The 24,355-nt window shown below is 49.2% G+C and overlaps 11 protein-coding genes across 11 annotated transcripts; 5 read left to right on the top strand and 6 right to left on the bottom strand.

Annotated features, from left to right (window-relative positions):
* Positions 1 to 89: 89 nt before the first annotated feature.
* Positions 90 to 1,767, bottom strand: N7455_003089 (MDR family MFS transporter; the record flags this gene model as incomplete). The annotated part of the gene is made up of 2 exons (XM_040955039.2): positions 90 to 1,538; positions 1,603 to 1,767. 2 exons carry the CDS (start codon positions 1,765 to 1,767, stop codon positions 90 to 92), a joined length of 1,614 nt encoding a protein of 537 aa, XP_040814463.2.
* Positions 1,768 to 3,543: 1,776 nt separating this feature from the next.
* Positions 3,544 to 5,189, top strand: N7455_003088 (dienelactone hydrolase; the record flags this gene model as incomplete). Its single annotated transcript, XM_040955245.2, has 3 exons — positions 3,544 to 3,793; positions 3,858 to 4,295; positions 4,348 to 5,189. The coding sequence occupies 3 exons, from the start codon at positions 3,544 to 3,546 to the stop codon at positions 5,187 to 5,189; spliced, it is 1,530 nt and encodes a 509-aa protein (XP_040814376.2).
* Positions 5,190 to 5,901: 712 nt separating this feature from the next.
* Positions 5,902 to 7,137, top strand: N7455_003087 (uncharacterized protein; the record flags this gene model as incomplete). Its single annotated transcript, XM_040955077.2, has 1 exon — positions 5,902 to 7,137. One exon carries the CDS (start codon positions 5,902 to 5,904, stop codon positions 7,135 to 7,137), a length of 1,236 nt encoding a protein of 411 aa, XP_040814474.2.
* Positions 7,138 to 7,359: 222 nt separating this feature from the next.
* Positions 7,360 to 8,551, bottom strand: N7455_003086 (Zn(II)2Cys6 transcription factor domain-containing protein; the record flags this gene model as incomplete). The annotated part of the gene is made up of 2 exons (XM_065604405.1): positions 7,360 to 8,427; positions 8,483 to 8,551. The coding sequence occupies 2 exons, from the start codon at positions 8,549 to 8,551 to the stop codon at positions 7,360 to 7,362; spliced, it is 1,137 nt and encodes a 378-aa protein (XP_065462896.1).
* Positions 8,552 to 8,840: 289 nt separating this feature from the next.
* N7455_003085 (RTA1 domain-containing protein) lies at positions 8,841 to 9,756 on the bottom strand (the record flags this gene model as incomplete). The annotated part of the gene is made up of 2 exons (XM_040955179.2): positions 8,841 to 9,544; positions 9,597 to 9,756. The coding sequence occupies 2 exons, from the start codon at positions 9,754 to 9,756 to the stop codon at positions 8,841 to 8,843; spliced, it is 864 nt and encodes a 287-aa protein (XP_040814318.2).
* A 904-nt stretch (positions 9,757 to 10,660) lies between these two features.
* On the top strand, positions 10,661 to 12,369 carry N7455_003084 (FAD-binding oxidoreductase; the record flags this gene model as incomplete). Its single annotated transcript, XM_040955131.2, has 4 exons — positions 10,661 to 11,023; positions 11,090 to 11,784; positions 11,832 to 12,040; positions 12,098 to 12,369. The coding sequence occupies 4 exons, from the start codon at positions 10,661 to 10,663 to the stop codon at positions 12,367 to 12,369; spliced, it is 1,539 nt and encodes a 512-aa protein (XP_040814423.2).
* Positions 12,370 to 15,966: 3,597 nt separating this feature from the next.
* On the top strand, positions 15,967 to 16,842 carry N7455_003083 (uncharacterized protein; the record flags this gene model as incomplete). The annotated part of the gene is made up of 1 exon (XM_040955038.2): positions 15,967 to 16,842. The coding sequence occupies one exon, from the start codon at positions 15,967 to 15,969 to the stop codon at positions 16,840 to 16,842; it is 876 nt and encodes a 291-aa protein (XP_040814491.2).
* Positions 16,843 to 17,238: 396 nt separating this feature from the next.
* Positions 17,239 to 18,789, bottom strand: N7455_003082 (putative MFS transporter; the record flags this gene model as incomplete). Its single annotated transcript, XM_040955070.2, has 4 exons — positions 17,239 to 17,628; positions 17,681 to 17,822; positions 17,875 to 18,342; positions 18,398 to 18,789. The coding sequence occupies 4 exons, from the start codon at positions 18,787 to 18,789 to the stop codon at positions 17,239 to 17,241; spliced, it is 1,392 nt and encodes a 463-aa protein (XP_040814272.1).
* Positions 18,790 to 19,013: 224 nt separating this feature from the next.
* Positions 19,014 to 20,770, bottom strand: N7455_003081 (cytochrome P450; the record flags this gene model as incomplete). Its single annotated transcript, XM_040955098.2, has 3 exons — positions 19,014 to 19,702; positions 19,752 to 20,588; positions 20,638 to 20,770. The coding sequence occupies 3 exons, from the start codon at positions 20,768 to 20,770 to the stop codon at positions 19,014 to 19,016; spliced, it is 1,659 nt and encodes a 552-aa protein (XP_040814394.2).
* A 515-nt stretch (positions 20,771 to 21,285) lies between these two features.
* On the top strand, positions 21,286 to 22,768 carry N7455_003080 (putative cytochrome b5 reductase; the record flags this gene model as incomplete). The annotated part of the gene is made up of 2 exons (XM_040955215.2): positions 21,286 to 21,415; positions 21,468 to 22,768. 2 exons carry the CDS (start codon positions 21,286 to 21,288, stop codon positions 22,766 to 22,768), a joined length of 1,431 nt encoding a protein of 476 aa, XP_040814499.2.
* Positions 22,769 to 23,131: 363 nt separating this feature from the next.
* Positions 23,132 to 23,815, bottom strand: N7455_003079 (uncharacterized protein; the record flags this gene model as incomplete). Its single annotated transcript, XM_065604404.1, has 1 exon — positions 23,132 to 23,815. One exon carries the CDS (start codon positions 23,813 to 23,815, stop codon positions 23,132 to 23,134), a length of 684 nt encoding a protein of 227 aa, XP_065462895.1.
* Between the last annotated feature and the right edge of the window lie 540 nt (positions 23,816 to 24,355).

The following is a 24,355-nucleotide window of genomic DNA, read 5'->3' as shown; positions in this document are numbered from 1 at the left end:
AAATATTGTATGTCTAACCCCTGTAACATTCTAATATCTAAACTTACCTCTTATCCATATATTATAGTTATTTAAAACAGTACTCCTTCTCAAGCAGCCGTGGAAGGCGACTTCTCCTTCTTAATTGACCTCCATTCCATTGTCAGCGCGGGGAGAATCATCAGACAGGACACCGCCACGGCAACAATGAACGACCGCCGCAGGCCATCATTGTATAAAGCCAGAACTTCGGTCAACTTGGTCACCGGGACAGCATCAGAGAGACCCGTTGCCCCAGCCGCCATAATCTTGGCCACATCAATGCCCTGGATGTGGGGCAGGTTTGCACCGAGATAATTCTGGAAGAGCGACTGAGCGACAGCGATAAAGATAGCTCCACCGAGAGACTGCGCGAAGAACATGAGCGAGATTCCAATAGCTACCTCGCCCATAGGGAGAATGGTCTGCGCCGCCATGGAGGGCTGCTGCATTCCCGTGCCAATACCGAGACCAAACAATACCTGGTACCCGATCCAGGCGGCGTGGTTGGTGTCCATCTTGAAGGTCGTCATCAACCCTGCGCCCGTCGACATGAATATCGCCGCAACGAACATCCACGGAACGTAGTACCCTGTTGCAGTGATGATTGAGCCGGAGAGGATGGCTCCGACAACAAGCGCCAGCACCATGGGGATCGTGTCGATGCCAGATTTCACAGCTGATGTGCCGCGCACGCCCTGGAACCAGAGGGGGAGTGTGTACAGCATGGAGATTAACCCCCCACCCACACACAGGGAAAAGACGACTCCGCTGATGATGCTGCGCTGGTTGAATATGTGAGGCGGCACTGTTGCGTCCTTCTTCAGCCAGATCTGCACGCCAACAAAGGCGATTATCAGGATTCCTGAGACGATAAAGAGCGCGATGATGCGCCCGTTGCTCCAGGGGTAGGTTGTGCCTCCCCATTGTAGGGCGAGCAGGAAGCAAATGACAGAGGGCAGGAAGAGCACGCTACCCAAGGGATCGAGGCGCAGGATCTGTTGCTTCCAGGTGCACGGTTGGGGTTTATGGGGGACAGCCAGGAAAAGGAACAAGATGACCATCGTGAAACCACCGATAGGGAGGTTGATGTAGAAGCACCAACGCCATGTTACATTGTCTGTGAACGCACCACCCATCAGAGGTCCGACGATTGACGAAAGCCCAAAGGTCGAACCCATCAGCCCGACGTACATGGGCCGTTTGGCCAGCGGCACGATCTGTGCGATTATAACCGTCGCGCCCGAAAATATGCCTGCCGATCCAATTCCTGCTATCGCGCGTCCCACGATGAAGGCCTTGGAGTTGGGCGCGCCGCCGCAGACCGCAGATCCGACTTCAAAAATAAGGATTGCGATTAAGAAGATGGTCTTGGTCGAGTAGAACGTGTACACCTTGCCCCAGGATAGCTGGGTCGCGCAACTTGTCAGCAGGTATGCACTCGCGTACCAACTGAGATCGTCAAGGGCATTGAACTGGTTTGCGATTCGGGGGACTGCTGTGGCGATGATGGTGCGGTCCTATAGTGTTCAAAGTCTTGTTAGTATAGATCAACGTGGGCAATGGGAAATGCGACATTCATACCAAGGCAACCAAAAACATAGCAAACAGAATAGAAGTAATAATAGCTAGCAGCCGAGTCCCCGTTGGTAAATGGGTGCCATCTTCCTTGACCTCGGAGGGCTTCTCGGTGGTAGTTGAGACCTGGTCCGGCTGCTGGTCGAACTGCTCTTCCATCGATCGAGTCATAGTATAATCCAAATATTGTTAGATAGTAAACAAGTAGATCTTTGCGAGTAATCTAAATTAACATATTTGAAGGGAAAGGGGCGGATTTATAAGTAATTCATGGTATTTTAGGATCTCGGGGGTGAGAATTAGTTCGGCGCCGAGAAACATAGGGCAAAATCGAGTTCGGCGCCGACCAACACAATGCCCTTCGCTCCTTCTCACTCTCGTTTTCATTATATTAACCTGCGAAATGTGTGGCGTGAATTTTGTCACCTTCGGAGTGTCTGCGAAACGGACAGGAGTCTAATCTATCGGAAGCCGAAAGAGCTTAGATTCTGAAGTTGTGGGTGGACTCCAGCATTTCCGTGATAAGTCCCAACTCACCTCCCACGGACAGCCTCATCTCTTCGCCTGCACTACCGATAATCCGATAAAGAGTCACATAGTCGAGCTCCATTGCCACAACCCCAATATCTCGTCATACTACCTTGGTGAGTGGTAAAAGAGTACCATATCACATAGGTGATTCCGAAACAGCTCCACAAACCTGTCACCGACCTAGGTCTCATTGACAGTCTGGTGCCACGAAGGACTGATTGCTTCGGGTGACATTTCAATCACTGCTGCATCGAGGTGCATGTTTTCGAGGGTGGCCATGACGCTGTAGCACCGATGCAATATGGTTTCCCATTCCAATGCCACGACCGATACGTTGCACGAAGACCATGTCCACTAGGTACTACGTCCCCTTGTTGCACCTGGCCCTGACTCAATAATTTGTGCGACAGCTTCAGGAACAATGCGGATATACCGTGGCAGATATCTTGTCCTAAGAACACGGAGGGGATGGGGTCTTGATAAAGCCTCGTGCCGACTTCTTGGAAATGGTTGGGAGACTCTCTTGCCCAGGTACTTGCTCAATGCGAATCATCTTAGCCGCAATCAGGAGATTATTCTGAATCTTTTGTCTCTTCTTTGCACATTGTTTTAGATCATTGGAGTGTTGGTATTCGTATACTTCGTGGGGAATTTATGATTATACCGATATTGTAGGTCCTTTAGAAGACAATCATAGGATGTATACTTTGTACATCGTACATTGTATATTGTAATTTGGACAAATATGGATCTTAGGTCATGTTCACTGACCCGGTGAGAGGCAGTAGATAAAAACAGTAACTATAGCCGTTTCTGGTTTGTCGAGAGCTGTTCCACATGAAGCGCGAAGGTCCCCCACCCGAGACTTGGTCAAGGTACATCCATGGATAGTCGGGTCTCCTGCATTTTCGTCATCTGTCAAGCCACTGCCATCGATGGTTCGATGGGTCGTAAACAGGGACAGGGCATACATAAGGAACCCCGGCCTTGATTATTTGAATAGAGCAAGTACATTACCTTCATGTGTGCATAGCATATTCCCACAGAAAATATCTGAAAGGTCAAATAGAGGAAAGACAATAGATAAATGCAACATCAAATCAAATTGTTCGTTGTAGATGCCAAGAGTTTAATATAAAAATGCCATGTTCCACCCGCAGGCGGATGATGGTATGACGTATGGGCACCCAACGCCAATGACGTAGGACCCGTTATATGTCAAACAGTCATGACCACTTTCCATTTAACCTGTTCTACGTATATTGTCGATTGGATTATTTGCATAGCATGTCCTTGGGTTGAATCGTTTATTTTTGAGATTTGAAACAAGAATAATCTACAAGAAGCCGAGTTACAGCGATAACAACAAACGCAGTACATGCGAAAGCCACAAAGAAAAGCAGCACAAGCAGCACAATGGCGAACATATCAATCAGTGCCCCTGGTCTGAGCAGTGGTGGGTTTCTTTACAACAATGGAAACAATAATGCACGGCTATGCATCACAGCCGAGACCGAAGACTTCGACATGGAGATCATCAAGAACTGGCAAGAGGAAGGATTCGATGTCCTATACCTCCCTTATAATGGCGGAGGAAAAGACTACGCTCGCCGGTTGCAATCTGTAAAGGATGGTCTCGGTGTAGGCGAAAACTATGCTGTGATCGGTATGCACAGAACACCCTTCAATCATCATAACCTGAGTGATGAACTGACTGACTCGGTTCCTAGCCTACGGTGATGCCGCGGACTACTGTCTCGATTACTATATCAATTCCATCAACGCCAGTCGGCTCTGCGCCCTGGTTGCCTACTACCCCAGCCTAATCCCCGATACGCGATCACGATTCCCACTCTCGCTCCAGGTCCTCGTGCACTTGGCAGGCGAGACCGTGGATGTACTTGTTCAGCCCGTCGCGTTGGGCTTGCAAGGAAAGAAACGCCGCCAGACGCGGCCAATTAACGCCGGTATTGGGACTGGAGAGCGCTTGGAGCTGGCGTACCCGGCATTTACGTACGATAATGCCGTGCCCGGGTTTGCGGAGACGGACCTGGAGGAATACGATCATCTGTCGGCGGATCTAGCTTGGACGAGGACTTTGAAGGTCCTGCGGAAGGGGTATTCCAGGGATCCAGATTATGAGCAGCGGTATGAGCAGCATGTGGAGGGTAAGTTGCAATCGCAAAGGGATCGAGCGATGGCGGGCTAATACTTTGTTAGGCAAGTTTTTCTCGTCGAACGTCAGGAAGGCGATGGATGGTTATGTGCAACACAAAACTCCTGGTGTCACTTATACGCCGACAATCAGCGGCGGGATCGGGAAAAAGGCCTTGCGCCATTTTTATGAACATTACTTCATTGGCAAACTGCCCCCGTCCATGCGCCTCCGACTGCTATCTCGTACCACAGGACCCGATCGCATCGTAGACGAGCTGTACGTGAGCTACGAGCACACACAGGAGGTTCCATGGATGTTACCGGGTGTCCCGCCGACGAACAAGCGAGTCGAGATCATCCTCGTGAGTATTGTCAGTATGCGCGCCGGGCGTCTTTACTCCGAGCACGTATACTGGGACCAAGCCAGCGTCCTCGTGCAAGTTGGTCTTCTTGACCCCAAGCTCCTGCCTGATGGAGTCCAGGGTGTCGACCGACTACCTGTTGTTGGGCGCGAAGCTGCTCGTCGCATTCTCCACGAGGATACTGAGCTTGAACAGGAAGACTACCATAACAAGATGATTCGTCGTGCGCGTGCCCGCGCGAGGAGGAATATGAATCAGAGTTCCCGCATGTCGCAGGCTGGCGATGAGTCTGGTGCTGACCTGAAGAGTGAGGCGGAGCCGTCTTTGCCTGACAGGAGTCGAAATAAAGGCAAGGCAGTTCAGAAAACGAAGCCTGCGAGTCTGCAGCGGACGGCCACCGAAGCGGCCGAGCATAAAGATGATGATGGCGCTGATACCGAGACAGAGTCTAGTGCCAAGGCTAAGTCTGAAGCTGGCAATCAGGCTGCTTATGTCGAGGATGGGGGAGATGATAGTGCTGAAAACGGGTCTAAGCAGACATGACTTCTCACATCTACTTCTCTTTTTCTGGATTATCACGGTGACATTCCCATGACCCTTGATCTGCCTCTAGAGGAGATCAAGTCGACGATTGGTAAATTGAGTGGGGAATATCCTTTGGATTTTTTAGGCGACTGTTTTTTGATCATGAGTGATGTTGTACCTGTCGAGTATTTCTGTTTAGCATTGATGTTTGTCACTATTTTGGATATGATGATCAATGTGATATGTATGTTTGGACAAATATTGCAACAATTGAGTTGAAAGTTGAAGCTCCTAGCTAACGAAGCATGGCATCGCCAAGGCACCGGAAAAGCTATTACTCCAGCATGTGATAACCACGTGCGCGGACCACTATATGTGACTAGTGTCCACGGGTGGCATGTCATTCAATGACACTTACATCCCGGTATACACATCTGGGCATACACACAGTGTGGTCAGTCAATTACCACTTTAGTGAAATAAGACAACCCTAGCAAAGATCTGGGGTTGCTATTTCGGGGGTCGAGGCATGCCGCTTTTTAGTTACCGCATATGTACATAGTGCTGACGTCGACCTCCTCATGTACGGAACACACACAGAGTGAATATTGCACCTCCAAATACTTCCTCGGAAATAAATCAGCACATATGCATTCAGTCATTCCCAAAATGTGTTCTTAGTGGCTTAAACACCCCTCAACACAACCTCACCTCGGACCCAGCCAATATAATGCGCCGGCACTCACAGTTCCAGACCGGTCGCAAACCTCTAGGTCATCATGGCTTCAAACTGGACGAGACGCAAGTCACGGGCGCAATACCCTTCCTAAATCCCACCTCGGCACGCTACGAACCAACCCAGCACCCCGAAGACACTCGTGCTCCCCCACAAGTCGAGCGTCTATGGCGATCCCGCGACAACAGAAAAGGCCGACATGCCATTCGCATCGATACAAATGCCTTGCCCCATGAAACAGGGCTTATAGTACCGCCAGTGACGCAGTCCATCCCAGCAATAGCCAAGATCTTTCTCCGGATGGTGACCTACGTCCCTTATTGGGATATATCATATCTCGTCGCCATGAGCTTCACTATCGGGTCCGCAGTCTTCATCGTCAATGGGTTCTTTGTGTGGTTACCGCTGGTAGACAAAAAGACCGAGTTTCCTGGTGAAATAACTGTTGCCGGCGGTTGGACGGGGTTCGTCGGCGCGACTATATTTGAGATTGGGGGTGTATTGCTGATTCTTGAAGCTTTCAATACCAATCATACTGGATGTTTTGGCTGGGCGCTTGAGACTGTCCTCGAGAAGACTATAGAGGATGGGATTCCTCGACATACGATGAATGAGCTCAGGCCGACGGCTTCGAGGTGTGAGCATCATCACGCGAATCGGAAATCGTTTCTCGGGGAGAGGCACTATCATGCCAATGACAATGCCCACTCTCAGAGAGATGACACTGGTTACGTTACTTCATCGACAGATGGGAGGTCATTCCGATGGATTCCGTCGATGTCGGAATTACGCAGGCATTATTTTCATGAAATTGGCTTTATAGCTTCTTTTATCTTATTTGTGAGCGCGACGATCTTCTGGATTGGTGCAATTGTTGGCATTCCTAATATCTTTAACCACCTGAGTCAGGGACTCACTGATGGCCTCTACTGGGGTACTACCACTCTTGGTGGAGTTGGATTCACTCTGAGTTCATTACTGTACATGCTTGAGACGCAGTCAAAGTGGTATATTCCTTCCTGGTACGTTCTGGGCTGGCATATTCAGCTCTGGAATTTAATTGGCAGTGTGGGATTTACTCTTTGTGGGGCGCTGGGTCCGGCGAGTAGTAACTCTGGCGTGAATTATCAGTCGTCACTCGCTACATTTTGGGGCTCGGTGGCTTTCATGATAGGATCTATGATCCAGTGGTATGAGAGCTTGCAGAAACATCCTGTCGAGAAGAAGTGATGATGAATCAGAGCACATATGACACCAAATTTTGATATCTTCATTAAACTCCAGGCGCGAGCTTTAGGGGGACCTCGCTATCCAACGTAGGAGGCAGTTTTGAACAAATAAGCTGCAGCAAAGAAAGTTTGGTGCTGTGTATAAGAAGCTTTCGCACTTTCAGCAAAGGTAATTAGCAGAAATGAAGGATTAGTTAAAGTAGCAATAACTTATTTAACTGCCTCATGGGACCCATCCCACCTGTTGCATAGGCCACTGCAACCAGCAACGATGCTCCTCACCCAAAATATAATATATACCACTAATAGTATGGACACTGAACCCCTGCATCCACCAAGCCCATTCCATCTCTTTCATTAGAACACAGAAATATGCAAAAATCACCATCGCTTCAGGTGTACGCTGCTGGAAGTACCCAAAATACTGATCCGAAACTCTCAACAACCAAATAAATATATCGGCAGTCTCACAGTTGTGTGATCCAAATTCGCTGACTGTGGCGAATGACATCGCCATATCGTCGATTGAGTCGTGATAGCACTGCAGCTCACTGGGATCAAGAACTGTATCCTGCAAAAGCTGTTTCAAGACGAGAAGAAACGGCGGCATAGCCGTGGCAGATCTCGCGTCCCGAGCCAGCATCCTACGGTGACCCACCGCAAACATTGGTGCTAGCGGTCCCGTCTTGAGGGAGTGGTCTGCTGACGCCAGGATGTGTATTGTGCCACGAAAGAGGTTCAACCACTCGATATCTCGATCTCGATTTGCCCAGAAATCGTGTTTAGTACGCGGCTTGGCACAGGAGATGATGCAGGTCAGGACCGAAAAGACATATATGCTTTGGCAGTTCTCCTTGTTGACATCTGGGAGAATCGCGGACACCATCTGCAAGGCGGTGTTATGGTGAAGCTCAGCTTGGGAGACATAATGGTCGTGGAATTCGGGCTTTACATGAGCTAGATGCAGTGCGGAAAGAGCGATAATGGCGCGGAATACGAAAGGCGACGAGAAGCTGACTTGCGGAATCCGGATTTGCCATACTGTTTGCAGAATTGGGTTGCGTGTAATAGTATAGCAGGTTGATGTAGAGAAGTGGTGGAGTAGAGCCATCTCGGCCATGCCCATCGTTTCGGTGTTCTCCCCCAAGGAGACGGGACTTGCCGCACTGGAAGTGCCGAGAGTTGGAGGTGACCCTGAGTGCCTGGCGGGGGCTGCGGGGGCACTCTCGCTGAACACACATTGTATTCCGTGTTTGAAGCAGTTGTTACAGTGTGGTCTGGTTTCATCGCACTTTTGAACATGTTAAACAGTGAAGGAGAAATGTTATTTTCTTTAAGCCACTCACTTTTACCTTGCGGGCTTTGCACCATTGGCAGCCATTTCTAGACTTTGTGTGCGCCCGTCGCGGCCCCATGTTACCCTTTGACGGGACTGACCCGTGTAGGCCGAAGTAGATATCTGGATAATCAGAGAGAGATGATGTAGCGTTTAAATTCCACGATGCACCTATGTACAATATCGTTACCTAGGTAAATGTGAGACAAAACTTTAACCCAAAACCGAAATTCATGTCCAATGCAAAAATGCCAAAATCCTGGCGCCACCAATCCGACCCGCAAAAGAAACGTTAACCTAAAAATATCCCATGGTACTCCCCGTTTTGCTTCCAAGGCTCCAATGTTTTTAGCCTCATATTCGTTTTTTTAGGCATTACTTCTCATTTCGAGGAGGTCCTTGTCACTCCCTGGAGACTCAATATCACGTGTAGCCGACCGGGGGGTCACCAATGACTTCGGAGAGAAGATGTTGAAGGTGATCATAGTCAAGAACATTAGAGCAGCATCAAAGACATACAGATACACCTCTGTCGACATAAGCGGACCATTTGTACCGGTAATATACTCAATGGCACGGAAAATAGACCGAATCATGATGAACAGACTAGCCGTGTATAGGACATACAAGCACTTCATCCAGGGCACCGCGATAGCAGACTTGGGAGCGCAATCATTGCACTTCGAGAGCCGGTAATGGAACACACCAGCACTCACGACGAAGAATCCGAAGAAAGCAATTTGGATGAAAAGACCGGCGATGATGATGTTTTGTCCGAGAGCAATCTTGGACTGGCTCTTTGCGGAAGAGAGGAAGCCACCTCCAGCACACTGAGCGAGGAATGAGATCACGTCACCGCAGACAAAGATTTTGGTCAGCCATTTGACTCGGATGAAAGAGAGCTGGTCGTGGCCGGTGGAGGTGATTGAGCGGCCCAGGATCATGTAGATAGATGCGGCGAAGAATGCCGGCGCGACAAGGAGCAAGAGTGATTGCATGATATATGGGGCTGTTGTCCAATCGGGAGATTCTCGCGAATTAAGATAGCGACCGACATAACCGACAGCTTCAACTATAAGCAAGTTAGCCTTTAAACCTTCGTTCCTAGATGAGTATATACTTACAAATTCCTCCAATAATGAAAGGAATGAAGAACCATGATCGACTCCGGATCATTTGGAAAATGTGTACGAAAGTGGTTATTCCGAAGAGAGCGACGAAGATGATCGCCGCAACTCCTGATGGGTCATAGTTGTAGAGGGTATATGTGGAGTTGTTGGCCATGGCTTCGGTTACGTGGATTGAGTAAGGGAGAAGTCGTTGTTGAAAAGCAAGGGTAGTATCGAAACTGAAGGCTATGTTGACTGAATTAATAAAGTCTGTGTAGAGATTTACGGACGCTTTTATATCTACTTGACAATTGCACTACTACGAAGTTTCTGCAAGATCTAGTTCTGAGCCCTGAAAATCTATTTCAGTGAGTTCACGTACTCGGTTCGGAATCCGAGGAAATGTAGACAGCCTTGTTCCTAGAAGCTTATTTTGGGTATGGATCCAGACTGTGGCTGGGCGTAGAGTTATAGATTTTAGGCTAGTTACCGATTAATTTTTAATTGTTTCGAATTGTTGTGTTTATGGACTGATCAATCTTAAAGACCACCCGTGGACCGTTTTACATGGAACCCGTGGATGTTTAAAGATCAAAGATCCGAACCCGAATACGACAAATAAAGTTACGAATCCGAACTTTGTGACCAATCAGAGGTCGGCACTTTTACTTTTATTCGGGATTCGGGTTCGGACTTTTCAACCGTCTAGGTATCCCCTTCATCGGTGCACCTGCAAGTCTTGTTCGGTGAAGGTAATAAGCTTAAAATTATATATATGCCTAGATCCATGGTACTTGACAATTGTTCTGCCTGAAGACAACTCAGCCCTGTTCAAATAAAGCGGAACATATTAGGAGGATCCAAAATGTCGATCCGAAACCGAGCCTTTGCCGTGATCATCATAGAGAATACTCAAAAAAGAATTGATTTCACGGTAGATTTACACTAGCTTGGAACCAATCTGGGCACGGATTCCATGAAACAGGAGACAGAAGAATCGCAAACTTCTATAAGAATGGATCGTCCCCTGCAGTTATCTGAGAAGCATCGACCACAGATTTGATTCTGCAACAATCAAAATGCAGCTTCTTCTTCCCTTTGTCGGATTGTCCCTTTCGGGTCTTGCGTATGCCAATGTGAGCAGCGCGAGCGCTTCGGCGACAGTAACAGGCTTCCTCTCCACTCCTTCCGGTACTCTTCAAGTCCCCAAGGGGGCTTCATGTGCTTGCGCGAAGCTTTCTCACTCTATGCCAAAGAGTGTACTCCTTCCTGGCTCTGCAAACTACACGACTCAGACTGTCGATAACTACTGGGATATCCGGGCGGATCTTTCTCCTGCGTGTGTTTTCGTGCCCAACACTGCTGCTGAAGTGTCGCAAGCAGTCAAGATCATCGGTGCATGCGATGCGCAGTTTGCTGTTCGTGGTGGAGGCCACATGAACGTAAGTCTAGATCCTAAATGACAATAGGAACTATGGAATTGTACTAACTCTCTGACTCTACAACAGTATCCTGGAGCGAACAACATTGATGCGGGAGTCCTGATTGCTCTATCGAATCTGAACTCCGTCAATGTGAAGAGCGACACCGTGGAGGTTGGCCCTGGTCTCAATTGGTACCAGGTGTACTCAGCACTTGAGCCTCACGGCCGTGTCTGCATCGGTGGCCGTATGAAGACAATTGGTGTTCCCGGGCTCACTCTCATCGGTGGTTTCCACTACTTCAACAACAAGCACGGATACGCCATGGACAATGTGGTCACTTATGATATCGTTCTTGGAAACGGAACTCAGATCACTGTCAACAAGACCTCGCACAGCGACCTCTTCTGGGCCTTGAAAGGTGGCGCGAACAACTATGGAATCGTCACTAAATTCGAACTGAAGACTTATGCTGTTCCTAAGGTCAGCACCACTATTCAGGTTTTCAACGAGACAAACATTCCCCACTTCCTTTCGGCTGTCTGCGAGGCAGCTAAGCTAGACGATAAGGATCCCATTGCGGCGGGCATGATCGCCACTGTTACCTACAATGCGACTACCAAGTTAGCACAGGGTTCTGTCCTCGGTGTCCAGGAGGGTGTCAGCAGCCCCCCGTCTCAGTTCGCCAACTTCACCAAGATTCCAGCGGTCCAAAGAATTAATAATGTCACTACGATGAAGCCATGGGCTGATACCCTTGACTCCCCTAAGCAGATGATGCGGTATGTAATCTCAACTGATTGCAGTTTTCGGTTTACTGATTAATCAGTGTCCAATTTTCTCACAAGACAATGAAGCCTGACGCCAAGGTTCTTTACTCGATTTACAAGGCTTGGAAAGCCGCAGTCGACAAGGTCGCCGATGTTCAGGGCCTTTACCCGACTTTTGTTACGAATGTCATTTCCCCGACTTCAGTCCGCGTGGCTAAGACCAACGGTGTTGGCAACGTCTGGGGTCTCGAAGAAGAACCTCTTATTAGTAAGTCTCTCCAAAGTTGGTTCAGTCTCGCTTCTTATGCTTACCGCCATTGTACAGTTTGGCAACTCAGTACCGGCTGGGACCTAGCCCAGGACGATATTCGCATGGAAGCTTGGTCTCGCCAATTGACTGAGCACCTTCACGGTATCAACAAAAAGCTGGGACTTGCTTCCGAGTTTGTCTATATGGGCGATGCTGGTGAGTGGCAAGATCCTTATGCGGGTTTCCCCAGTGAGAATGTCGCTCGCATGAGAAAGACCAGGTCTGCTTATGATCCCGCTGGAGTTTTCTCCACTCTTAGCTGGGGTGGTTTCAAGCTGGGTTTGTAAATAGACTCGGATTCTCGCCTTTTGGTAGATCTAGCGACAAGTCTCCTTAAGTGACGCTTTTGTCGTGTGTACAATATTTGCAGGCAGTTAGGCACTTATACAAAGTCATTATCACTACATATGGGATTAGATGGAAGATGAAGGACATAGAAAAGTCTCTTGCACAAAGTATGCCATTTACCGCCTCGTATACACCTAAAAAGGTATCTAAAAAGACATGACAACATCGCACAATCGGCCGAGGATTCTTGTATAATCTCAATACACCATCCTTCAATCAATCAATCAATCAATCAAAGTTCAATTAACCTGTTGCAGTCTAACTAGTTGCGTATGACTATGCAGGCGCTTCATCCAACCGAAGCAAGAACTCGAAGCCCAACGCCGAGCGGGATCTCTCCCAGAGTATACAGATAGATGCTAATTGTAGAGAGTGGAATCAGCCCATTCCTGTAGCCCTTAAAAACCCCAAATCCCCAAACCCGTACATAAGAAATAACATAATGACTGCATGGAGTGCACCCTCCATCTTCCATCTCTCACTTCTCTCACTTCCATCTCTCACTTCTCTTTCTCTCTCTCTCTTTGCTCTCTCCCTGCTCTCTCCCTGCTGTCTCCCCTGCCTCGGTTTCAATTGATGGTGACGTTGTCCTGGCCAGTTGATTGGCATGTTTGTCGACTTTGGCTGAGTTCTCGTGTCACAGCATCGTTCTCGTCATTGGCTAATACCCATCGTCTTCCACACCTAGATCCATTGCCGCGAGGCCTCTCGGTTCGTCGTCGTCATTTTCCTCCTCGATTCCAACGTGTTGAAACTGCTGGAGGAGACCTGTTCGGTGCATGAAGTTGACCACGTAGCGGGTGGCCTGCGGGTTCGACACGATCTTATCGTAATCCATCTCGTTGATCCCAATACCCCACAATTGCTCCCACAATTTTGTACGCGGCACTACGTACCGCGGACATTGCATCAGGATATGTTTTGGTGTTTGTGAGCCCTCATCACAATTACACCGGTCAGTCTCGGCTGCCTTGATTTTGAACAAGAAGTGTCTAAGCCCGATCCGCATTGTACGCATCTGAATCAAGATCGCACATTGTGGCTTCGACAGTCCTTCGTACAAACGAAGTGTCTTCTTATTCGGCGCCTGCACTAAGCGCTTTGTCGGAGCGGAGGTTCTCTCCCGCTCCCACTGCTTCTCCCACCGCTCTCTGATTCGCTGGCGTACCGCTCTCTTAGCAGCTGCGGCGAGGCGGGTTATCGGTTCACCCGTTCCGCTCCCGGTCGCAACTCCCATCCCCGCACCAAGAAGCGCTGCGCTTTTTGCTTCTCCATCGGCAAATTCATTGCCGTCCACACCAACGTGTGCAGGGATCCACCTGATGGTGACTTTGGTTGGCTGGCTTTGCGACCGGATGGCCCGTACGTGATTGTATATGTGTGTGAGTACGTACTGGCCAGACGGTCGCTGTGGGTTTTGAACTGCCTGAATGGCAGCTTGGCTGTCGGAGAAAATGATCACTTCTCGAGCCGTCGGTTGTCCGTTATTAAGATTTGAGTCTGTACCCTCCTTGGTTTTGGCAAGTGCCATCTCAATGCCGCTGAGCTCGGCAGCGTACACTGTGGACTGAGAGTCCGTTCCAAGGTATCGTCTTTGTGACGTTATTTCCGGGTAATATCTGGCCGTTGATGCGCCAATATGCCCTGCAAACCCGCTTCCGTCTGTGAAAATCATGCTGGTACGACCGTGGTCATCGCAAGCAACATCTTCGTAAATACTATTGTGGGTTTCCAATGCTGCTTCCTGATTCTCAATAAAGCAAGGGATTGGGGCTTCCCATGGTGCAAGAACAAATGCCCGTTTTTCCTCCCATTTTTCACTCAATTGTAGGCGTAATGGTTTCTTCCGCGCAATCGCTTCGGTCGGGGACCATCCACTGAGACTCCTTTGCGATGCTTTCCTGGTTTTCGTTACTTTGACAATCTGTGGGCAGGCCCATTGCGGGCCGGATGACCCCCAAGTGGAACCTGAGATTCCGCGGAGTGCTTCCAGACTGCCAGCTCCCTTTGCGAGCATTTTCTTGCGGTGTGTCTTGAAATTGAGGTGCTTGTCGAGCCATACACCGAGGTATTTAGCTGTATTTGATGGTGCGAGGATGGTTGGTATCGGGTCCCCTGGGATAATCACCGGCATGTCGTCATGTCCTGATGGATCATCTGGAACCTCCCAGATGTCAGCGTTTCGGGGAGGCGTTTCGCTAGTGGTGTTGATGGTGGCGGTGGATTTTGGATTGTTGAAATGGATCAATTCAAATTTGTCGGGTGCGAATTTTGCTGCATGTTTGCTAGCCCAGGAGGCCGCTCGTTGCAGTGCCTTCTCCAACAACCGGACGTTCTCTTCATAGCTATTTGAGATAGCCAGAATACAAACGTCATCCACCCAACCGTATGCCTCACTCTCCCCATAGTGTAGCCCCCGTAATGTACAGGCGCGAACTAGTGGTGCATTGAAGAGTAGGAATAGGATCGGTGAGATTGGTGAACCCTGTGGGATGCCGGTTGGTGTAGGAAATTCTTCGCTTAGGTGGCCGTTGGGTAGCTTGATCCGCGTACTCCTACCGGTAAGGAACGACTGTACCCACGGAGTGAGTACACCGAGCCCCATTTGTTGCATATTGAACAGTAGTCTCTCGTGAGAGACCATGTCATACGCTCCAGCGACATCTAGGAGTAATATACTCGCTATCTTACCTTCCCCCCAGGCCTGGTGTACTCGCCCAAGGATCAACTGGATTGCATGGTCGACAGATACCCCTTTCCGTCCCCCAAGGTGTGTATCCGGGAGCAGTTTGTGTTCCTCCACCAGCCATGCAATTCGAGTCGCAACGATTGCCTCGAGGACCTTGCCGAGCGTGTTTAGTAATGCAACTGGCCGGTACGAATACACCATCCTTCATAGCCATGAAAGCTTGCTTGGTTTTAAGGAGATAGTTCACGACGTCAGTACATGATAGCAAGAAATTTGATCTAGTAGTATAAGGAGGCTATCAAGCGAAGTTATCACCAATAAAATGTTAGTGGAATGATCACCGCCAACCTCATACATCAGTCACCAATTATTTTTGACCTGCCATCTCTCTAGGTAAAACGGATGAATAGTATGACAGTACTCATTTGCTACCAAGCATTTCCAAGCCTTTCAAGAGGCGAACAGCCGTTCATTGGAATGCATAGGGAGCACCCACATACCACACACGCCTAGATCGACATCGTATGGACTCTTTGGGACTGGAATGTGCGATCAGACAACCGATTGAGAAAAGATAGGATTTTATGACACTTGCCAGCCCCTGAATATGACGCAGAAGTTCGATCTGAATTTTAAACGTGTTTCACGTTCAGCGTCATAGTCATTCCAGTCATTTTTCCCCGCCATCCCATTACCGCGACGCGGCAATTATGGAATGAGGAAAGCTATAGGGCGTGCTATGTATATAAGAGTAGACGAGCGTCTTGCTTCTTTCGTTTTTACAATCACACAATTCTATCTGATCATCAAAACATATAACTTCGCGGATATCAAAATCCCATCAACCATGCATTCCCTCACCACATCCTTCATCTCCCTGTCCCTGCTATCAAGCACAGTCCACTCCCAAAGCATCGCCCGCGTCTGGACACACTTCTACCCAAACTGCCCCGGCGAAGCATTCAGCAAACTCGACACATACGAAAACTACCAAGAATCCGGCCCATCCCAGGATATCACCATAGATAGCTGCAAAAACTTCGCCGTCCCCTCCTACGAACACAACCTCGTCAGCGCCATCTCCGTCGACGCAGAGCTCCTCTCCCACAACCATGACCTCCCCTTCCTAGAAGGCGGCAGTGGCTGCAACATCACCGTCCACGAGGTCCCAGGGTGCATCGACCCGCCCCTAATCAGCAAAGAGATTAGAAATGGCGTCGAAGTCAGCCAGTGCGAGCCCCGCCAGTTCGTCGCTTACAGCCAGGTCTGGGTGAATCTGGTTTGCGACAGCGATAGTCCCCTCCACAAGGAGAACATTCCTGCAAAGGAGAACAAGCAGGCCGATACCAAACAGTCCATGTCTACTGCTCAGCCTGAGGCGCCTGTGCGCGCGGAGAAACAGACTTCCATTGAGGATATCAGTAATATCCAGACGCCCGGGTCGAATTCGGATTCTTGGCGTTCGTCTCAGGTTATGCAGAACCAGCGTGAGCCTGTGCAGGAGGGGCGTGTTAATAATGCTGGGCATGCGGAGAGCGACCGGATTGTTCATCAGATGATGGAGTTGTTGAAGAATAAGACTTCCCATATCGTCTCTGGCAAGCACCATGCTAGTCACTTGAATGTTACGCTGCATCACAATGGCACTGCCCCGGGCAATCGCACTGTGATGTCTCGTCGCCGTTTGTCTGTTTTGCGAAACCGAGGTGCTCGTTTTGTTTAAGAGTTGGTTTTTGATTGTATATCTGAGCGTTTTGTTCATGTTTGATGAGTTTGGAATCATTTGTGTATACGAGATAAATTAAAAGTCAACTGTTATATTTGAGGATTGCTCGGTTCCCCAGTCCTTTGTACTAATAAAGTGGTAACTGAAGGTTAGATGCGATGTTCCTTGTACTTTGTACTCAACTCAAAGTAGGGTAGAGAAAAAGCTTCAATGGGTATCGCCGAAGCGAAGATGTTTTCGGTGTATTCCGGTCTACTGACCAAGCGAAATGATATTTTGTGTCAATTGTAGACACACATCAGACTGTACAACAGCAAGACTCTTTACGGTACTTCCTGCATGGGTGTAACAAATTTATCAACAAGCCGCACCCATGATTCACAAGTTAATATTCTAACTTGTCTCTTCGTCGGCATCTTGGGCTGCCTGCTTCCGACGGGCAGCCTCCTTACCAGCAAAGCTGAACAACATGCCAAGATCATAGATCACCTTCAAGCATCCTGCAATCATGAAGGAGACACCGAAATGGCCATTGCGCGACAAGATACCCGTCAACAGGGGACCCATGCTCTGGGCGGTAGTCTTCACAACGTTCACCGCGCCCATGATAGCAGTGCGCTTGTCTGCCGGCAGAGCCGCAGCAAGGAATGCGGAGCGAGGAGCCACATCCATGTTCTGGGAGCAGGCTCGCAGAACCAAGAAGGTCAGTGCCAGAGGCAAGCTAGTTGGGACGGAGATGAGAGCCAGGCAGATTGCCGACGGCAGATGAGTGAATACCATAGTCTATCAAAAAGTTAGAAGTCGCTCAGCCACCCGAGTGGGAAAAATGTCTTACCTTGACATTACCAATTCGTTTGGCGAGGGACGAGGCGACCAGCATGGATGCCGCGGAGATGATGTTTGTGGTGAAGAAGATAGTGCCGAGTTCACCTTCAGGCAGATTGAACTTGCCCTTGAAGAAGTAGGTCATCCAGGACCTAACAAATTATAATTAGCATTGTAGCTGAGAAGGGTTGGGATCTCACTCACAGTGACGCCAATCCAGACGCAAACGAGTCCACTCCAAACAGAATGAAGAGACGGATAACCAGCGACCACAGGTCCTTTTCGATAGACGGGAACAGTCCCTTCTTCTTCGGGACCGGCTCGACATCCTGTTCGACTGGTTCTGCCAGCAGCGGTCGGGTTTCAGAGCTCTGCTCCTGAGGCTCCTCTTTCTGGACCTCGACTTTTCCACTCAGACCCAAAGTGAAAATTAGCTTAACGACACCAACACCAGCATAGACGAAGAAAATGATGCGACAGGCGGGAATAAAAGCCCATCCGTGGATTGACTCGAGAGAATTGATGATCCAACCACAAACAAGCATGCCCAAGGCCGAGCCAGCAGTTCCAATCAAGGAATACCAGGCAAAGACATCACTCAAAAGCTCATGTGGTGTGAGATGAGCCAAAGTGGATTCTTCGACAGCGCGGAACGGGCCAATCTCATTTCCACTAATAAAATTAGCTCAGATAAAAATAGAAGCAAGAAAGAAATACGGATACGAACCTCGGACTAATGACACCAAATACTGCCGCCGCCAGTAAAATCCAAAAATTTCCGAACAGCGCGAAAATGACGCCGCTGCAGGCCATAAGGATTGATCCGAGCGACAACACCGCCTTGCGACCCATAGAATCAGCGAACAAAGTGAGGAAGAAGCTAATTACGACATCTCCGACCAGCGTGAGAGTCATAAATAAGCCAATGCGATCATCTGAAATCCCCATGGCCGACAGATACGATGCCAGAATCAGGGTCGACCCGCCGTACGCGAAGAGGCGCACGAAGCGCTGCGCGCAGAGAAGTTTGACGTCGAGCGACGACCGCCACATGGTGGTTAGGCCCAGCTCTTCGAGAACGTGGGCCATGTAACGCGCTGGTCGCGATTGATTCTCCATTATCAGATTATCAGATGGGTCGAGGGAAGAAACAAGCACAAGTTGAAAGGCCAATCACCTTTTAACTCCGACCTCGGACTCGGGGTTCGGGCCGGGGCTAAGCTTTTTTGGGAGAACCGAAGAACTATATTATTCATCCGTCTCTTTTGGGATATAGAAAGTATAGAAAGTAGAAAAAAATATTATTATGTACAAATATTCTCACAGTTGTGTCCTCTCTTCAATTACTGCTCGGTCTTAGGAGGCCATTTCACTCGTCGTTCCGCACGCACATACAAGTTGGTAGGACGAATCAACTGGAACATGGGATCATACTCGACCGGCCCATCGTTCTCTTTCGTGAACTTGTACCGGTACAGCAACTTGGGCAAGAACACTTTGACTTCCTGTAAGGCAAAGCTGAACCCAATGCACATACGCGGTCCAGCGGCGAAGGGAATATACGCAGTCTTATGACGGTTCTTGACTTCCGCCGTATCCCAACGATCCGGATCAAATCGTGCTGGGTTAGACCAGACCGCTGGGTTGTTGTGTATGTGATGAAGGGCAGGGATGATGATGGAGTCTTCGGGGAGCTTGTATCCACCTGGAAGAATCATATCGACCTTGGCAGTGCGCGCAGGCTGGTATGAGGGGTTATGACGGCGCTGGGTTTCTTTGATGAACTTGTCCAAGAATGTCAGACGATCCGTCAGATCTGCAGTCATTGGGGTATTGGCATCAATGTCGTTATCAATCAATTCCTGTAGGAGTCTCTCCTGCATGCCGGGGTAGTTGACTAGCGAATAAAGCAGCCACGACAGCAATGAGCTGGTAGTCGTGAAACCAGCGCCGGTGGCTACTACTAGTGCCTCCATCAAACTTGTCTTAGGCAATTTCTCGCCCTTGTTGTCAGTGGCACGAATAATATAATCTGCTTAGATGTTAGCTCAAGCTTTCCAACTTCTAGTCATTGCACTTACCGATCATATTAGAGGCCTGCAATGCAGCATCCTGCAACGGGAGATCCTCGACACCATTCCGAGAAGCATTTTGAATTGACTCGTTGACCATCTCAATAATACGATGGCGCGCATCCCGTAGGCGTTGCGGGTCACCGAAAGGCAACTTAGCATACCAATCACCACGAGCGGTCACCTTCTTGTTCAGCTCCAATGACTCGGCAATTCGGTAAACAAGCTCATGTGGCGGGGCATCCACGGCGGAGAAATGCTTGAAGTCCATACCGAGAACCAACTTGCCCACGGCCTGCGCACCGAGCTTAAGCATGTACGGGTAGACGTTCCAAGCCTCGCCGCGCTCGTCTAGCTCGTCGAATACACTGAATGCATCCTCGACGGTTTCTTGCATAGTGGGTGCGTAGTGACGCACTGCTTTCGGTCCCAGGGCTGGCGGTAGGAATTTGTGTGCCGCGCGCCATTCGGGGGTGTCTGTGTCACCCAAAAACACACCGGCCTGTTGGTTCTTGATCGGGTGCAAAGGGTGTGCCTCGTTGATTCTCTTGGTAAAGAAATCTGACTCGGAGAAAACGATGGCCGATAGCTCGGGGTCATTAGTGTGGTAGACTGTCCGGCCCATGTTGGTGGTTTGAATGATGGGTCCATATTGGTCAAAGAGACGCTGGTGGTTTCCTAGGTGATCGGGGTAGACCTCGAAGTAGTTTCCCACGAATGGCAGTCCCTTAGGGCCGGGAATCTCCCGTACTGCCTTTCCATCTATTGAGATAGCAATAGGCTCTTCATTGGCAAGGATCTCCGAGGGAGTGGACAACATCGAGTCCACTGACTGGAATCCGATGCCTAACGTGAGAGTTAGAATGATATCAGAGGCAATAATATAAGAACATACCATTTGGCTCAACGATGGCAAATTGTCCAGCAATGAGAAGCTGAAGTCCTTGGTAGTCGACTGTTGTCTCTACCTCAATTGGGCGAGCTGAGGTGATAGCCTCGCCCAGCAGATAGAAATGTTTGGCAACCATCTTGAAATGGGAATAAAAATAATAACGTGGTTTTCCTCTCTTGAAGGGCCCGCTCACATTTATAAGGATCTAATTATCTGAGCCATTTGAAACTGCATAGTTGACTCCACTTGCCATAAAAACGCGTCCCGATTCTTTTTCATTTCATAATAGAAGAATGCATATCTCTGCGAGCCTCGGTTCAAAATCTTTCTTAATTAGGATCCACAATAACATCATGATTGCAAAAATATTAGAGTGGACGTTGTTTCGGGCTGTGGCCGACGGCACTGGCGCGAAATGTGCCGTCTCAGACGGCCCCACCGACAAGATAGAGCTTTTTTAATTTAATTTTTTCTTTAAGGTGCCGAGGCATTTTGAATCCCTGGTTGCTGGTAGGCTAATTTTATGTACATATCGGAGGTGCTAAGTGGGCTATTGCGACAATTCCATGTTCCAGTACGGAGTACTTTTCGTGATATTAAATTAAGATTCCGTCCTTTTGATTTTTTTTTTTGCAAAATCATTCATTCACAATGTCCGTTCCAGAAACAAAAGAGCTGAAGGCTGAGTGGAAGGCAGATGTCGAGCTGCCAGAGTATACATTGAAAGATGTGGCAGCACACAACACCAAGGGTGATACCTGGATGGTCATCCACGGACAAGGTAATAACCTTTTTAAAATAACCAGAAAAGATCGGTGCTAACATTGCAACAGTCTTTGAACTCACAAAATATCTGCAAGATCACCCAGGTGGTGCAGATGCTCTCATCGAGGTAGCCGGCACTGATGCCACAGCAGCCTATGAGGATGTTGGTCATTCTGAAGACGCCCGCGAGATCATGCAGCCATTCCTGGTGGGCACTTTGAAGGATGCTCAGCAGTACGTCCGGCCCAAGGCAGTGCGTGTTGTCTCCCAAAAAGCACCTGCAGAGGCCAGCTCCTCCTCATCATCGACTATCAAAACGCTCGCTTGTGCTCTGGGTGGACTGGTCCCAGTCTTCTACATCTTCACCCAAAACAACAATCTCACAAACAGCCTGGGAGCCATCTCCCAACTGATCCCTCACCAACTGAAGAACCTACGACTGCCCCATGGAGGCTTCGTCAACGGCTTTTTAGCCGCTTCTGCAATCTCCACAGTCGTGGGAATAATGGTAGCGCGCCAGGCCAGCAGATTCACCAATATTGACTCTGGATTCATGCGCTTCCCACCTCATATGAAGTCCAAGAAAGTGATTCGTGTTGATCCGCATCTGACACGCGGATTCCTCGAGCCGCAACAATATCAACGCCTGCCACTCGTTGAAAAGACCGAACTTGCAACGAACGTCTACCGTTTCGTCTTTGCCCTACCAACCGCCACAGATGTGTTGGGTCTACCCATTGGCCAACACGTCGCCATCAGAGCCGTTGTCGATGGAACGACCGTGACTCGCTCATACACCCCTACCTCCAACAACATCGACCGGGGCCGTATTGAACTCGTCATCAAATGCTATCCCGACGGTCTATTGAGCGGGAAATATCTGGCCGGCTTGACCGTGGGCGATGAAGTCGAATTCCGCGGTCCCAAGGGCTCGATGCGTTACACAAAAGGTCTTTGTCGCAAAATCGGTATGGTGGCCGGCGGCACAGGTATCACACCTATGTACCAGCTTATCCGGGCAATCTGCGAGAACGACACCGACATGACGGAAGTTAGTCTGATCTACGCGAACCGCAGCGAGTCTGACATTCTCTTGCGCGAGGAGCTTGAACGCTTCGCGCGTCAGTACCCGAAGAACTTCAAGTTGTGGTATATGCTGGATTCTGCGCCCGAGGGCTGGACCTATGGATCGGGATACGTGGACCAGGCTGTTTTGGCCCAGCAGCTCCCTGCGCCATCGGCAGACACTAAGGTCATGCTATGTGGGCCGCCCGGGATGGTTAATGCCACTAAGAAGAATTTGGTTGCATTAGGCTTTTCCAAGCCAGGGGTGGTCGGGAAGATGACTGATCAAATATTCTGTTTCTAGAAAGTTGCCTAATATAGTAATAGCCGAGGCTTTGAATGAAGAATGAAGTTAGCCTTCTTAGTTTTGTTGAATTGATGGGACGGGCTTGTCCGGTCATGTTGCCGAATACGTTTTCGTTGTCCGACAAGGAAGAAAATCTCCGAGACACCCCGAAAGAGACTCCACTCGCCGAGCTGATTCCCGAGACTTTGACTGGTTGGAGCTTATCTGTTTGGATCCAGGGGGTTATGCCCGTACGTTGTACGGAGTACTCCGTATAATGGTATAAATTAATGTACATAAACACTATGCCAGACTAAACGGGAAATGGACATGGATAAATATAACCCGTCTCTCTCAAACAACTCCATATTGACCCTCCCATCAATTCATATCATCAATCTTCGAAGATTTGCGTTTGCTTCGACGCCTGTGAGATCTCCGACGCCTCTTCCTTGGTTTCGGTTTCTCCCGCGATCGAATCATAAAGCGAACCGGTTGTCCTAATCTCCCTTCTCTTGTCTGGAGCTTAGTCCTCAAGTTCATTTCCGTCGATATCCTCACAAGAGGAGAGATGTACGACTTGTCATCCTTCGAGCGCGAGTATCGACGAAAATATCGCGGAAGATCAGACGATATGGTAACAGTCTTCTTGTTGCTCGCCGGTTTCTCGTCAGCAGGAACAGGATCAGAATCAGGAGGCGGCGTAGGATCTTTCGCATCAACTGGAACTTTGCGCGACCGTTGAGTCAATGCCCGCGACTGCAGACGACATAGATAAAGATAGTATAAGAGCAGTATAAAGACCACAGCACCGAGGATAGACCCCGCTATTGCGCCTTTGTTTCCATCTGATATTCCGCTGCTTGTGCCCGAATTGGTTTGCTCAGGTGTAGAAGTTTCTGCTATGTTGACCACGTGGATGACGGTTGTGAATGGAGTCGTCACTGTCCGTGTAACCAAGTTCAACGCTGGCCACGGCCTGGTATTCCCCAAGGTAATGACTGTCACAAAGGTAGTGTCGGCCTCAATCAGGGTCCGGGTAACCTCGCGAATCGCAGGTGCCATTGCCCCATTGCCCGACAACAAATTGAACTGGCATGATGGGCTTAAGTGTCTATGGCAGCTTCACTTCTTTCGCGCCACTAACACGTAGGGTATGCACGAGCGGATTGAACGGGTCTTCTAATTTATGTGATAAAGCAATTGAATTGGTGACACTGGTATCTTCTGACTTAGTTATGCAGCTTACGCTGCGCAGTCACGGGGATATCACGGCGATTGGTGGAATTGGCTGCAAGTCGCATTGTGAGGCCAACTCACTGCATCTTGGTGCGGGGATTCTAATGAGCACGTTATTAAAACGAACACCTGTGTGGGTTTTTCTTCCGCAAATAACTACCAGGGGGGTCTCATGTTGCTTGATCTTTTTACTAAGGCGCCGAACACCCATGAGTATTCGTTGGACAGACATGCAGCTTGACCTCCAATCAATTTCCTGCCCGAAGCAGAATGATCGCAGGTGTATGGTCGCCTCGCCCGCACGGATGAAACCCACTCGATACTCGATAAAGAGTCCTCGACTCTTCCACTTTCAGAGCGAACCAA

The sequence above is a fragment of the Penicillium solitum genome, assembly GCF_028829755.1.
Source record: "Penicillium solitum strain IBT 25940 chromosome Unknown utg000001l_segment0_segment0, whole genome shotgun sequence".
Taxonomy (NCBI): Eukaryota; Fungi; Ascomycota; class Eurotiomycetes; order Eurotiales; family Aspergillaceae; genus Penicillium; species Penicillium solitum.
Note: the sequence above shows the minus strand (reverse complement) of the source record. Positions and strands in the feature narration are given on the sequence as shown.